At 39.5% G+C, this 16,069-nt stretch overlaps 1 protein-coding gene across 1 annotated transcript in view; it reads left to right on the top strand.

The window, feature by feature from the left end:
- Positions 1–383: 383 nt before the first annotated feature.
- The window catches only part of PDE7B (phosphodiesterase 7B), a 237,875-nt gene continuing 222,189 nt past the window's right edge, over positions 384–16,069 (top strand). Inside the window, exon 1 of the mRNA XM_053710898.1 lies at positions 384–1,263. Coding sequence (XP_053566873.1) covers positions 1,020–1,263 — 244 coding nt within the window. The 5' untranslated portion in view covers positions 384–1,019. The remainder of the gene's footprint in view (positions 1,264–16,069) is intronic.

The raw sequence follows: 16,069 nt of genomic DNA, 5'->3' as shown, positions 1-16,069 counted from the left end.
AGGCAACTTCAACCTAAAATGTGTTCTTTCATTTGCAAATTAAAAAAAAAATACTTCTCAATGTTCCTTTAAACAAAATAATTGAAATTGTAGATTAAAAAGTTTAGACAAAACAATTATTTAATTGCAGCAGTTGCATACAAATATAAACAGTGTGGTTTAGTTTTTGTTGTATTAATATTTTAAAATAAACATGATCCTAAACTATGTATTAGTTTGTTCTCTTGCATATTTCTGCATATATTATACTAGTGTTGTTCTTCCTGTTTTATGGGAATGTTGTCTTTCAGCTGCTGCTTAAAATCCCTTCCCCTAAGTAGTGAATATAGATCTGACAGAAAGTAGGCTGATCCCTTCATAAAATTACACAACATTCGCTGGGCTTGTGCCTGCAGATCTGATTCACTTCTCTCCCTCTACTGACTCTGGTATGTGAATCACTGTTATTTCCCTTTTAGCTGAAGAGCACCTTATATCCACAAATAAGCTAACCGAGGGAGCCAAGTGTTCTCTTGGTTCACTGAAAAGCAAATGACTGAGCCACTGAGGAAAGGAAGATAAAAAAAAAGGGGGAGGTGGGGAAAGGTCATTAAATTGCATTACAGCGGAACAGCTTTAACAGCGGTTTTAATACCCTCCATCATAATGCAGTCAGAGGAAGGAAAGGTTGGCCCCAGTCCAACATAAGGGAAGGAAGCAGCTGAAAACGCCAGCTCGTGTCTTTGCTGTGTATTTTTCACTCTGCTGCACTGAAACGTGGATCCTCTGCTAGTCTGCACCACTGACAAGATAAACAAGCAGGCAAAAGGGAGACATGAGACTCAAGAGTGACATGCGAGAGTATATAATTATTGATTTGAAGAAATATTCCAGAAAGAGCTTGGAATCTGTCTGGTGTGTCATATGCTGAGCTGAGACAGGCTGACACTTGTTACTCTTCAGCCAGACGTGTCCGAGAGAACTGCACAAGCGGCCAGTGAGTGGCCAGCAGTGAGTCCCCTGTGTGTACCTAGCACAGGATGCCAGTGCTGGACAGGTGCTATAACACGGCAGAGATAGGCAGGAGGTGGAGGACAGGTGAGATACTTTCACCTTCATATATGGGTAGTTTGCCAACTTACCACTCTGGAAACCTGAGCTGTGATTGCGAACTGCCGGAAATAATAAGGATGGTTAAGCTCTTGTGGAAATCAAAGAGTGGTTTGCAGAATGTGAAGCAGAGAGGTCTGTTGGCCAATGAAGATGCATTGGGAGGGATACCAGGTAAGGTAATGAAACCCCTATGGACTCTGACTTTACCTGCCCTTAATTTAATCTAAATGTCACCCAAGTAGTTGTGACCACATTCTGATTCAAGTGACCGTACATTGTTAATATTATTTATCCCACTCTGTGTAAAATGTTCTCCTAGTGAAAGAATATTATGTGTGTGTGTGTATATATATATATATATATATATATATATATATATATATATATATATATATATATATATATATATATTTATATATATATATATATATATATATATACACACACATTTTTTTTCCCTTGAACTAGAGAAACAGTCAAATGTTTTTTTATTTTGCTGTAAACCTATTGCCCAAGAGTTTGAATGTGCATTTTATGGGTCCTTAGGGAGTGTATAAAGTACAGTTTAATAGTCCAGGGATGGTTGGATTAAACATTAAAATTTACCACTTTAGATCCATGACAATTGATCACCTTTTGCTTAAAAAAAAAAAGCATTCTTTAAACACCCTTATGATTTGTAGTGTTTATGCCCATGTTGTAAAATGACGAATTCTGCAGTGTATAACAAAGATTTGTACATTTTGTGCATACCTTATAGGATTGCAGAAATACTGGTAGCTACGTGCTTTATACTTTTAGGACCAACAAACTTTGAAACTATTAAAATAGTTTATGTATAAAATAATTTCTAAATTGTGTTGCCCTACACCATTCTTTGTTTTACTGTGATTTACTAAAGCAGTTTTCAAACTGCGTCTTCAGTATATGTCTGTAGTTCATTACTGGTAAAATCATTTACCCTTGGCTCCTTACTTTTTGGGTTTTTCTCCATTTATCTTTGCACACATATTACTGGCTCCTAAATATTCTTACTGGCTCCTAAACAGATGTGTCCACCACTACATTAACCCATTGTCTGCCAGAGAGGCTGCAAATCAATTACATGTACTTAATGTGCATGCTAAGTGTGAAAATAGCATACAAATGCTGTTTTTACACGTAAAGACATTTTTTAAGCAGTGTAATATGATATTATAACTATAGGCAATTTTGCCAAGTGCTTTGTCTTGTTATCACAGTTTAATTTAAAGAAAAATAGAAAACAATACAATTATTTCAGTTTAGTATCCAAATAGATTAAATGGATACTGAACCCAAATAGAGCATGCAATTTAAGCAACTTTCTAATTTACTCCAATTATCAATTTTTCTTCGTTCTCTTGGTACCTTTATTTGAAAAAGCATGAATGTAAGCTTAGTAGCTGGCCCATTTTGGTTTAGTACCCTATTTAGCGCTTGCTGGTTGGTCAGTACATTTAGCCACCAATCAGCAAGCTGTACCCAGGTGCTGAACCAAAGATGGGCCGGCTCCTAAACTTACATTCCTGCTTTTTTAAAAAAAGAAAAAAATCGCATGCTCTATATGAATCATGAAAGAAAAAATTGGGTTCAGTATCCCTTTAACTTAAAATAATTCCATAATATTTTGCTGCTATACTACTTATTCAGTAAGGGTTTAGCAGGCATATGGAATATCACACATTTAAATAATATTTAAATTGATGCCTAATGGATAATCATTATTTTAGAGATTTATTCATTTTGTTAAAAATAATTAGGAATATGAATCAGAAGGTTAATGTATTTCAACTTGAGTTTGCAACCAGTTTGAGGTACCTTGTGTGCACAGACAGGATGTATGTTTTTTTTACCTTTAATCCAGACATCCTTTCATGTGTATTTCTAGAGAGAAATATGTAGTGTCCATAGTTGGGCTCCTTGCTGCTTTTGCAGAATTTTACCAGAATAAAAATAAGTAATTTAAACATAAAGTGCTAATTTTAAAAGTGTTACAAATAGTGTGTGCAGTTTAGTTGCATTTCAGTAGTTTGTCAGAAAACTGTGGCTTGTCTACCTTAAAAAAAGGTTGTACTTATTTGCAAGTGTTCAGTAGTCAAGTAGTGTTTTTGAGCTCTGAAGATTTACAGAATTACAGTGTGGTTATAGAGTATTGTTTTCCATGTTGGAACCCAAAGGTGTGGGCATGCCAAAATGCCTAATAATTTAAGCATAAATAATTGTAGGCTCTGGTAGTTAAGACTCAAACATTACCACATTACACCTCATATTTTTGTTTTGTTTTACTAAAATAGTGGTTGTCGCAGCCCAACGACTGAGATTTTTGTAATAAGTTTTTTTGCAGTTAAAGGGATAGTAAACCCAAAAATGTTCTTTTATGATTCCTATAGAACATACCATTTTAAACAACTTTCCAATTTAATTCTATTATCAAATTTTCTTAATTCTCTTGTTATCCTTTGCTGAAGGTACAGCATTGCACTACTGACAGGAAACTGAAAATATCTATTTAGCCAATCACAAGAGACAAATGTGTGCAGGCACCAATTAGCAGCAGCTCCCACTAGTGTATGATATGTGCGTATTTATTTTTTAACAAGGGATACTAAGAGAACGAAGCACATTTGAAAATAGAAGTGAATTTAGAATTGTCTTAAAATGACATGCTCTATCTGAATCATGCAAGTTTAATTTCAACTTTCCTATCCCTTTAAGCTGTGCCATTTTTTTATTTGTATACTTTTTTTTTGGATATCCACATAATGTTTTAAGTTTGTATTTGAAAAAATATGATGCTTTTTTATAATATTGTATAATATTGTTTTGGAATAGTTTTTCCCTTTCTTTTCTTTCCATTTGTCTTATTGGCTAATGGGCAGGTGACCTGAGTGGTCAACGTTATCAAATCGGGTTCATTCTTCTGTACCAAAGCAGAGACTCTAACATTTGTGTCTCAAGAAAAAAATATTTATGAAAGTGTAAGTAAGCATTAGGTTGACATCTAAATGATTAGATTTATAAGTATGCATATATATGATTCCTTTATAAATCATATATATTTAGATACAATTGATTCACAGTCTAATTTAAAATGCTTTCAAGTGAGTATAAAGCAATGATAGAAATATTTATCATAACAGATTTCTTTGAGGTCATTCAAGAAAAATTAATGTGAAAATAAATGCTTCAGTGTATATGAAGTGAAGAGAGTTGACAATGAGAATGTAACTTTCATCATTCAGGCAAATCATATCAATTTTAAAAACTTTTCAATTTGCTTCTGACGTCAAATTTACTTCTTAGTTTGTACCGTTTGTTAATGGATGCTTTTCATTAGAGCATACTTAGGTAGGCTCAGGCGTTCATGTGTCTTGAGCATTATATGTAAAACATTGTCACAAACATTGTTGCAAACACTGCTACCATTTAGACACCTGCATACTCCTGAGCCTACCACAGTACGCACTCATGGAAAGGAGCTTAGTTTTAAAGGGACAATGTAGTCAAAATTAAACTTAATCATCTAGATCAGTGTTTCCCAAACGCGGTCCTTACGTATCCCCAACAGGCAGGGTTTTCATTATAGCGTAACTAGAGAACAGGTGAAATAATCACCATGGTTACTAAATCTGCTCTTAATTATCAGCTGAATATTTCACCTGTGTGCTAGTTCAGCTATAATGAAAACCGTGCCTGTTGGCGGTGCGTAAGGGCCATGGTTGAGAAACACTGGTCTAGATAGAGCCCGTAATTTATAAAAAATAAACTTTCCAATTTACTTTGGTTATCAAATTTACTTGGTATCCTTTGTTGAACTTGCATGTGTTCTGAGAACTTTATGGCATCTGAGAACTTTATGGCAGTCGTGTTGCAGCAATGTTTGAAGCAATTCTATACATTGTTGCAACACCACTGCTACCATAAAGTACTAAAGACAAATTCTTGCTCCTGTGTGCCTATGAACCTACCAATAAAGTGGCATATTTAATAATTGAAGTAAATTGCAAAGTTTTTAAAAAGTTACGTTTATTTTTTATTTCATTGACCATTTAATTGCTGACTGCTAATAATTTATTTATTTTTGGAGAGTATTAAATGAGAAAGTAAAGGTCTTGACATTTTCATGCAAAAACACAGCAGGTTGTAGACATTTGTTGAGGAAAGAGCAAACCGTAGTATATGATTTATTTTTAATTATACTCACCCAGATCTAGCAGTTTTTTTGAGATGAGCAGTTCCTGTTTATTTAAAGCAGTGGTTTTCAACAAGAAGAGCCGACAATGACACTTGCTATTTCGTGGTGGAATAAGGCAAATGGCGGGATTTAAGGGGAAGAAAGGCACTGAGGTCGAAACCGCTCAGACTGTGTGGCTTTTGTTGTCTTGATAGTAACTTAAAGGGACATTATACACTCATTTTTTCTTTGCATAAATGTTTTGTAGATGATCTATTTATATAGCCCATAAACTTTTATTTTAAAATAAATGTATAGTTTTGCTTATTTTTAAATAACATTGCTCTGATTTTCAGACTCCTAACCAAGCCCCAAAGTTTTATGTGAATACCGTCAGCTACCTTCTCCAGCTTGCTCCTGTTTGTGTAAAGGGTCTTTTCATATGCAAAAGAAGGGGGAGGGGGGGAGTGTCTTATTTCCCACTTGTAGTGGGCTTTCCAGCCACCTTTTCAACAGAGCCAAACTGACAGCTTCTAAGTAAGTTTTTAAACAGTTTTATACAGGATTTTTTTTTTTTTTTTTTTTTTTTTTTTTTTCGTTTTCAAAGAAACTTTATTGAAAGTAAACATGATACATTGCATAAGCATAAAGGTCAGCAAGGATACAACAACAATATACAGAACTGAAATCTTACAGTAAGTTGTTTGTTACATTTCTGAAACTAATTGTTCATAAAATCTATGTGTAACCAAAATTCTTTGTAACATTTCCGTACGTCTCACATCTGAGATATGTTATTATTATGCTTTACTGAAAGCAAACAACAAGAATCTCTGCTGCCTTGAGATTATGATGGGCAATGGAAATAATGAAGCCCGTCGTGAGAGGAAAAAGAGGAAATAGTGTAAGAGTAAAGGAAATACGAAAATGGAAAAGAGAAAAAGGGGTGTGAAGAGGAGAGAGGGGAAAGGAAGGGGTTCTCATCATTGGGATGGGGGGGTGGGGGAAGAGAAGGAGAGAAAAAAAAAAAAAAAAAAAAAAAAAAGGGGGGGGGGAAGGGAGGAGGAGGTCAAGCGTGTGTTTACATTGAAAAGGGGCGAGGTATCAGGAGCTCATCTAACCAGGGGTCTCCAAATCTCTTTCATGTATTCATGAATTTCGATTCGATCGTCTCTCATATATCGAAATCTTTCTAGTGCCAAGTGTCTGTCCACCTTGGCTTCCCAGTCTGCTGCAAGAGGGATTTTATCTGATTTCCAGTGTTGGGGGATGAGGGCTTTTGCGCTATTTAACATTATATATAGTAGATATTTTTTAGGTTTCTCTGACATTTTGGGCAGCCCATAGAATAGTAAAAAGTCCGGATTTCTGCGTAATGTAATATTTAATTTGGAGTCAATGATATCCATTACAGAGCTCCAGAATGGAGATATCATATCACAGGACCACCAGATGTGGAGAAAAGTCCCGACCTCTCCACAGCCCCTCCAGCACCTACCATCTGATTTCTTATACATTTTTTTAATCTTGTCTGGTGTAAGATACCACCGAGACAGGTATTTGTAGTTGGATTCTAAGGTTCTAGCTGATATTGAGGCTTTAGAGTGGTTGTGGTATATTTTGTGCCAGTCTGTGTCTGTGAGAGGGCAGTCTAGCTCACTATTCCACTGTCTAACAAAGGTAGGTATATGGCAGTCCTTATGTGATGACAGTAGCTTGTACATGATTGAGATTAAGTGTGAGGGAGTGCGAGTCAACAGGCAGAATGATTCTGTCTGGCTCACTGGTCTGGAGATGCTGCCCATCCTTTTATGTGTGAGCACGAAATGCTGAAGCTGCCTGTGGAAAAACCATGGTATGTTCAGGCCCATCTCCTCCAATTCATCTAGACTCCTGAGTTTGTTATTTAGTAGTAACCTATGGAACATGGTCTGGTCCAGTCGTGTCTTGTCAAGAGTCGGCAGGGCGATACCTGGGAAAGGAATGTCTGGATTATGTGTAAAGGGCGTAAGAGGAGAAGGATTTGAGGAGATATGCGGATGTTCTATTAGTGTTCTATCCCATTGCGAGAAGAATTCCCTCAGCAGCGGGTACTGGCTAATGAGTTTAGGTCTGTTCTTGTTTGAAATCCATCCCAATGTGCCTGCATTTTGAGTGTTCAATATAGCCCGTCCCACCTGGACCCAAGTTTTATCCCTAGAGTTGACACACCATTCAACTTGATGTTGGAGATTAATAGCCTTTTTATAAAGTAGCAGGTTCGGGATGCCCAGCCCGCCCCTCTCTTTAGGTAAGTATAGTGTGTTTCTGGGAACCCTAGGTCTGATGCCCCCCCAAATATATTCCTCCAGTTGACTTTGAAGTTTTGATAGGTACTGGTTGGGAAACGGGGTAGGGAGAGTCTGAAGGTAGTATAGAATCCTCGGGAGGATATTCATTTTTACCACCCCTATCCTACCCAACCATGAAATCTGTTTGTTTCTCCAGGATGAGAGGTCGCCCACAATTGATTGGGATAATTGAGTGTAATTAGCCTCGAAGAGGCTTTCTGTTTTGGGGGTGAGGTTGATCCCCAGATATTTGAGTGTCCGCGTTTTTACCCGCAATTTGCAAATATCTGCTAAGCGGCATATGTCCGTTTGGGGTAAGTTGATGTTTAAAATTTCTGATTTGGCTTGGTTCAAATGAAAATTGGAGACTTTTCCATATTCCTCAAATTCTCGAAGAATTTCCGGGATTGAGGTTATCGGGTCAGTGACCGATAGAAGGATATCGTCCGCATATAGCGAAACCTTATGTTCCTGGTCTCCTATCCTAATGCCAGGGATTTTCTGGTTGTCTCGAATCTTCTGTGCTAATATTTCTATGGAGAGGGCGAACAATAAGGGAGATAAGGGGCAGCCCTGGCGTGTGCCGTTTGAGATTTTAAAAGGGTCAGATAGAATATTGTTGACTTTTACTTGTGCGGTTGGGCCCGAATATAGAGAGAAGACTTTTTTGATGAAGGTTTGGCCGAAATTCATTTTTAGTAGGACCGCCCTGAGAAAGTTCCAATTGAGCCTGTCAAAGGCTTTCTCAGCGTCCGTTGATATAAGTACTGACGGGATGTTATTAACTTGCGCATAGTTCACCAGCAGAGCAGCCTTTAAAGTGTTGTCTCTGGCCTCTCTGCCAGGGACAAAGCCCACCTGATCTGGAGAGATTAGTTGTGGCAAGAATTTGTTTAACCTTGAAGATAAAATTTTTGCAAAAATTTTCAGGTCAACATTAAGGAGGGATATTGGCCTGAAATTTTCAGGCCGGTCTGTCGACTTCCCTGGCTTTGGAATGGTTGTAACATGCGCAAGGAGCATAGTTGATGGGAAATCATGGGAATTTCCGATGTTATTAAATAGGGAGGCTAGGCGGGGGGATAGGGTGTCTTTAAAATTTTTATAGTATTTTACGCTGAAACCGTCTGGGCCTGGGCTTTTACCTGCCGGTAAGCTATCTATAGTCTTGGCCACCTCCTCTGTAGAAATGTCTGCGTCCAGACTCGTTCTTTCCTCATCAGAGAGGGTCGTGAGAGATAAGGGTTCTAGATAGGAGTCAATAGGGGATCCCAGAGGTATCCCCTCAGAAACCACTGGAGAGACCATCTCATCCCGGAGATTGTACAAATTCTGGTAATAGGATCTAAGTACTTCTGCTATAGAAGGGCTGTCTGAGCAAGTTTGGCTATTACGGTTTAATATGGAGTGAATGTGGGATTTAGACTGTCTCCTTTTTAAAGCTCTCGCCAAGAGTTTACCGGGCTTATCTCCGAATTCATAGTACTTTTGTTGCAGCTTTAGTGCGGTGATTTGGTGTTCCCTAGAGTGTATGTCTTGTATTTCTCTCCTGGCTTGAAGAAGATTTTGTTTGGTCAGTGCGTCTGTCGGTGTTGTCTTATGTTTGGATTCTAGGTCATGTATCTGCTTAAGGAGGGTCGTGTATCTGAGTCTGAGCTGCTTAGATTGAGAAGCTTTCTGTTGTATTAGTTCGCCTCTAATTACACACTTATGGGCCTCCCACACAACATGGCCCGGTACCTCCCCATTCTCATTATTCTGAAAATATTCCTGTATTTTATTAGTGATTAGGGTTTTAATTACTTGGTTATTCAGCAAAAAGTCATCAAACCTCCAGATGAATGGTCTGTCTGGTGCTGAGGGCCACTTTATCTGACATACTACTGGGGCATGGTCAGACCAGGTCATGGGAAGTATCTTTGTGTTTAAGACTCCCGCTAAGGTCAGTTGGTCAGTGAAAAAATAATCAATCCTAGAGTATACTTCGTGAGGGTGGGAATAAAAAGTGTAATCTCGTCTGGTGGGATAAAGTATTCGCCACGTGTCATGAATCGCTAGTTCTTCTAGTCTGGCGTTGCACTGTCTGAGGATCTTGTTGGAAACTGAGGTTGTCATTTTGGAGGTGTCTAAGATGGGATCAAGTGGGACATTGAAGTCACCACCAAGTATCAGCGCTCCTTTACGGAGTTCGAAAATTTTGTTAGTTAGGGAATTCAAAAATGTATTCTGGTGTTGGTTCGGGAAATAGGCATTGACAAGAGTGACAAGTCTATTATGAAGTGTACCTATGATTATCAGATATCGACCCTCCGTGTCCTTCTCTATATGAGAAAGCGAAAAAGGGGAGGATTTTTTTATCAATATACCCACCCCGTTTTTTTTAGAGGTACCAGATGCAAAAAAGGAAGTGGGGAATTTAGGGTTAAACCAAGCCGGTTCCTTCCCCCTACAAAAGTGCGTCTCCTGCAAAAATACGACATCGCAGTGTGCGCGAGTAACATCCCGAATGAGATGGGAACGTTTTTCTGGGATATTAAGACCTTTAGTGTTTAATGTCATAAAGGACAAAGTTTGTGTCCCGTGATCAGTCATAGTTGGGGTTGGGGGGGTAGGAGAAGAGGGAAAGGAAAAAAAAAAAAAAAAAAAAAAAAAAAAGGGGGGAGGGGTACTAGAGGGGAGTACAAGTTCAGGAAGGGGTTAAAGGGTAGTTAGGGATTAGAGAGAAAGAAGTCTGAAGAAAAAGATTTCTTGGAAATATATATCTAAAAACAAAAAAGAGAATAAAAAGAGAAGGTGAAGAGAGCGATAGTCGGGCAACCCACTGTTGACAGTGAACGACCGAGGACCGCAAGCAAGGTGGAAAGGGTAAAAACAGTAAGAAGAGTATGGGATCTGTATCCCTGCGTCCGATGCAAATAAAAGAGAAAAAAGAGATGAAAGGTAAAAGGAAGGAGTATAACATGTCCCAGTAAGTAGATTTTATATAACATCGAGGGTAATAAGGGGTGAAAGGGTGCATATACGAGGAAGTAATATACTCTACATAACTGAGATCTCACATCTGACTCTGCAATTAAGGATAAGAGTTGACATGAGAACAACAATAACATTATGAACAGTAGGACATCCATTACAATTGAGGACCTGTGAAACAAGACTGCAGTGTAGCCCAAATGGACACATTGGGGTCAAAGAATACATTAACCTAAGGTAAATTATAAATCGGGTAGTAATATTTATTCTAAAACATTTACCCTAAATACCCCGTTTGGGTTTTCTCATGAAATTGCCCAGCCACACCTGGAACTAAGCTAGCCGTGGGGTAGGAGGGCCCATTCTGTCTATTAGGTTCTAATCCCCTGTGATAGCTTGCCAGTGACATTTAGAGGCCCAGCGTATCTATAATGTCTAACTTTATATAGCTCTGTACTCGGAGGTACAGTAGGAAGCTAACTCGTTTGCTAGGTGTCGGGGCACATGTAACCACTCATACCTTTGGGGTGCAATCTATACTGTAAAACATATTAAGTAAAGGTGAAACATTGTAAACATAACATATCTAACAATTTAAGTAGTTTTGAGTTAGTAGAGACATGCACCTTTGGGTATAGGTATACGCATGGCAACCACTCAATCCTCTTCTTATGACCAACAATAAAAATTTAAGTTAGTAACATTGAATCTAAATAAACAGATGCTTGATCACTTATCTGGATCTTGAACAAAGTCCTCTGCATGTCATGGTCTCCCAAAAAATCAGGGAGATGCAATCTACAAGTTCTGGTTTCTGAGAGAGGTTGCCTCTTCTTCTTGATGGGGTATTTCAATATCTAATATGTTGCAGAAGTCCTGTAGGTCTGCCTGAGTTCTGAATATCGCTTGTTTCCCTTTATGGGTAGCAATAAGGCAGACCGGGAAACCCCATTTATATTGAATTTTGTGTGATTGGAGTGCGCTGGTTAAAAAACGAAGGTCTCTTCTTTTCTGTAATGTCATCTGACTCAGATCAGAGAATATTTGAATAGGGATGCCAGCATGTGTAAGCTCCTTGATAGTCCGTGCTTTCTGGGAGATTGCGTCTTTGTCCCTGTAGCTCAGAAACTTCACAATTATATCCCTTGGGGGGGCTTTAGGTGATGGTCTGGGCCGTAGAGCTCGGTGAGCCCTCTCTAACTGGACAGCTGGTGAGCTTGGTGTCCCTTTTATAGTCCGGAATAAGTCTTGTAAGTAACCCTCTAGTGCTGAGTTGTTTACTGATTCCGGCACCCCTCTTATCCGGAGATTATTACGCCTGCCTCTGTTGTCCAGGTCTTCAACCCTGGACAGCAGAAATTGAATGTCTCCCTCCTGTTCTAGAGCCCTTTGGGTATTAGCTGTTACCTGAGCCTGTATAGTATCTTGCTTCTTCTCCAGGGTATGAACCTGCTGGTTAATTTGGTGAAAGTCCTTTTTTAAGTCCCCGAAGAGAGACCTCATTTCGGATAGTACCATGTTGATGTCAGCTTTGGTAGAGTGGACTCTAAGATCCTCTTCAGATGGTTGGTCTTGTGGGTGTGTACTCAGGGCTGTGTGCTCGATTAATGCTAGAGAGGGTGCAGCACCTGTGTTTTCACTACTTATTGGGTCCTGTGTCGCAGTCGCCATTTTAAGGTAGTTAGTGAGGTTTGTGCTTTTAGGGCCTTTCTCCCCTTTGGTATTTTTTCTGTGAGACATTGCCCTTAGGGAGTCCTATTAAGTGCTTCCAGCTGGGTGAAATGCGGTGAAAAGGCAATGAAAGCTCTTGAGGGGGCCAGGTGGAGGGGTGAGGATAACAGGGGGCTGTATGTCAGCAGGAGAGCGAATCAAGAACAAGTCAAACGTTATATTCCAAAAATGGTCTTGGCTCTCTATGTGCAGAGTTATGTGATAGAGGTGGGGGCTTTTCCTTTTGTTCAGTTGTTTCCCCTTATTTGAAAAAGAAAGGGGGTTGTGTATAATGTCACTGGGAAACTGAGCACTCTGTGAGGGGGAATCACCTTACACTGTCAAGTTTGTGGTATATGCCAGCAGCAGCCTGGTTTCCAAAACAGTGCAAAAAGTTTATTGCTCAGAATGTAGTGTGATAGTGCTTATAACGATTTAACTTGAATCCCAGAGCACGTTCACAATTGCCATCTACTATGTCTCCCCAATATCATGCTCTGCCCCTGTGTATTAAATTGTGCTGAAATAATGTTTTACAGCCCACTGCTAATTTTCAAATGTGACCGCTTATATTTGGGGCACTAAACAGGCAGTCCCCGCTGTGTTACTGACCATCAGAGATTGCTCGGTCCCATAGAGGTGGCGGGTGCCACAGCTCCACGTGGTCAGGGCCCTTATGTGATATAGGTTCCCAGGAGAGGACCCCCGGCACTCTGTCAGGTTAGATTATTTCTCCTCAGCACTCCGCTACCGTCGTACCGACCTACCCCTTAACAGAAGCAAGCCGGAGGGGACAGGTGGCCTCCCCAGGGACGGCAGCCGGGAGCGCGAGGTCAGGTGAGGTCCGCTCGGGAGTTGGATATAGTCCGGCTTACCCCTGATAGATCCGTTCTCTTGCTGTGTAGTGTGGTCGCAGTGCAAATTAGAGGCGCTCCAGAGAGCTGTGTGTGTTAATCGGTTCCCACCAGGAGAGCGCGCGGCTCACATCAGTGCGGTCGGGTAGGCCTCAGGTGTTGCCAGGGCTGCGTTGCCGCTAATAGTGTACCCTTTATAAGTCTGGAATCGTAGTAGGGACATTCAGACCCACGATCCTGTTGTTTGATTAATGTTAGGACTGCTTTCTCCTTATTAATTATAAATACATCGGACGCAGGGCATGGGAGCCAGGAATTAGTCAGCCATGTCCCTGCGTGGCCAGGCTCCGCCCCCCTATACAGGATTTTTATATTAGTATCTGTGCATCTTATTCTTTATAGTAGTGTCTATTACATGCAGTTATATGAAAATGAGTGTATACTGTCCCTTTAACATTTAACACAGTGAGGCATATTTAACAAATGTCTGTCGGACCTGATCCGACAGTGCGGATAAGCTCCGACAGACATCGCTGAATGCGGAGAGCAATACGCTGGTGCAACGCCGCCCCCTGCAGACTCGCGGCCAATGGGCCGCCAGCAGGGGGTGTCAATAAATTCTGGCGATTCCTGTCCGCCTCATCAGAGCAGGCGGACAGAGTTATGGAGCAGCGGTCTTTGTGACCGCTGCTTCATAACTGCTGTTTCTGGCAAGCCATCAAGCTCCATTCGGAACTTGATAGATAGGCCCCAGTGAGTGAACCCTGGATCAGATGTATATTCCCCAATCTAAAGCTAAAAATAAATATTACAATTTTCTTTAAACAGAAAAAATAATGCAACACCTATTACCGGAGAGGGGGGGGGTCGCTGTCTTATAAATTTCGTCAGAGGGGAAGCCCACAACCTAAGACTTTGAAAACCCCTAATTTAAAGGGATATGGAACCCAACATTTTTCTTTTCTGAATCAGACAGAGCAGTACAGCTTTGATGCTGTAAATCTGACTTGAACTATGCAGGGTTTCGACACATAGTTGTATGCAAGCAAAAGTGCAATAATTAAAGGCTCTATCATTACAGACATTTTGTTTTGCACTTTTATTTCCTTTATTTTATTGTTCTTTCATATTGTTAAGGGGATAGGACATTAGTTATCACAAATATTGACACCTTTTGCAAGTCTAAGAGCCAGAAAGAACATTGAAGTACCAGGAACACACTTTTTAGGTAGCAGAAAGTTGCACATGTATCTAGGTGTAAAAACTTTGAGAGTCAGGACTCTAGCTTTTGGAATTTGTCAAACGCTGATTAAAGGGACACTAAACCCAATTTTTTTCTTTCGAGATTCAGATAGAGCATGCAATTTTAAGCAACTTTCTAATTTACTTCTATTATAATTTTTTCTTCGTTCTCTTGCTATCTTTATTTACAAAGCAGGAATGTAACGTTTAAAGGGACAGTCTAGGCTAAAATAAACTTTCATGATTCAGATAGAGCAGGTAATCTTAAACAATTTTCCAATTTACTTTTGTCACCAATTTTGCTTTGTTCTCTTGGTATTCTTGGTTGAAAGCTTAACCTAGGAGGTTCATATGCTAATTTCTCAGACCTTGAAGCCCACCTCTTTCAGATTGCATTTTAACAGTGTTTCACCACTAGAGGGTGTTAGTTCACGTATTTCATATAGATAACACTGTGCTTGTGCACGTGAAGTTATCTGGGAGCAGGCACTGATTGGCTAGACTGCAAGTCTGTCAAAAGAACTGAAATAAAGGGGCAGTTTGCAGAGGCTTAGATACAAGATAATCACAGAGGTTAAAAGTATATTATTATAACTGTGTTAGTTATGCAAAACTGGGAATTGGGTAATAAAGGAATTATCTATCTTTTAAAACAATAAAAATTCTGGTGTAGACTGTCCCTTTAAGAGCCGGCCCATTTTTGGTTCAGAACCTGGGTGCTTGCTTATTGGTTTGCTAAATGTAGCCACCAATAAGCAAGCGCTATCCATGGTGCTGAACCTAAAATGGGCTGGCTCCTAAGCTTTAAATTCCTGCTATTTAAATAAAGATAGCAAGAGAACGAAAAAAAAAATTGATAGTAGGAGTAAATTAGAAAGTTGCTTAAAATTGCATGCTCTATCTGAATCACGAAAGAAAAAATTGGGTTTAGTGTCCCTTTAAACAATAATGTCTTATGGCTGCGTATCGTGCGTATTAGTGCATGCAGGTATGTTTGCGTGTATGTAGACTGCATATAGCAGACGTCATTGTATGTTAATGTTAACATCTTCACTAAATCATGTTCCTTTCTAGCTTGGGTTTGTCCTTTAGTCTCATTCAGTGAGGGGTTAGTTTCAGAAATAAAATGACCCCCTCAATTTTTTTTCTCTTGGGTCACATGACTTTACATAGCCTGGGGATTCGTAGAGAGATGGAGTTAACAGGCAAAATAGGGTGAGGCTGAAAATGCAGCCAGGGCGTGAGTCACTGTAATATCACTTGCTCCATTTGTAAACAGCTGTCTTCTTTCTTGCGGGGTCCATGTTTTATCATTAAAGGGACATAATGAAACATGGACCGCAAAAAAGAAGCCAGTACATTGAAGAACCAGGAACACACTTTTTAGGACCTAGAAAAGAAAGATTGAGGAGCCAGGGCTCTGTAGATTTTTGAATTTGTCAAGCCCTGATTAAAAAATTATGTATTATGGCTGCATAGTTTGTATATTTTTTTGTTAATTACTCATTTAGAGCATTTTAAACAACTTTCCACTATACTTCTATTATCAAATTAACTTTATTCTCTTGTTATCCTTTGTTAAAGTAGCAATGCTCTACTAGGAGATCAGATCGGGTGAGCTGATGACAAAAGGCTTATATGTGCAGCCACCAATCAGCAGCTGTCTCCCTGCT

Source organism: Bombina bombina, chromosome 4 (genome assembly GCF_027579735.1).
Source record: "Bombina bombina isolate aBomBom1 chromosome 4, aBomBom1.pri, whole genome shotgun sequence".
Taxonomy (NCBI): domain Eukaryota; kingdom Metazoa; phylum Chordata; class Amphibia; order Anura; family Bombinatoridae; genus Bombina; species Bombina bombina.
This window is presented reverse-complemented; position numbering and strand designations above follow the sequence as displayed.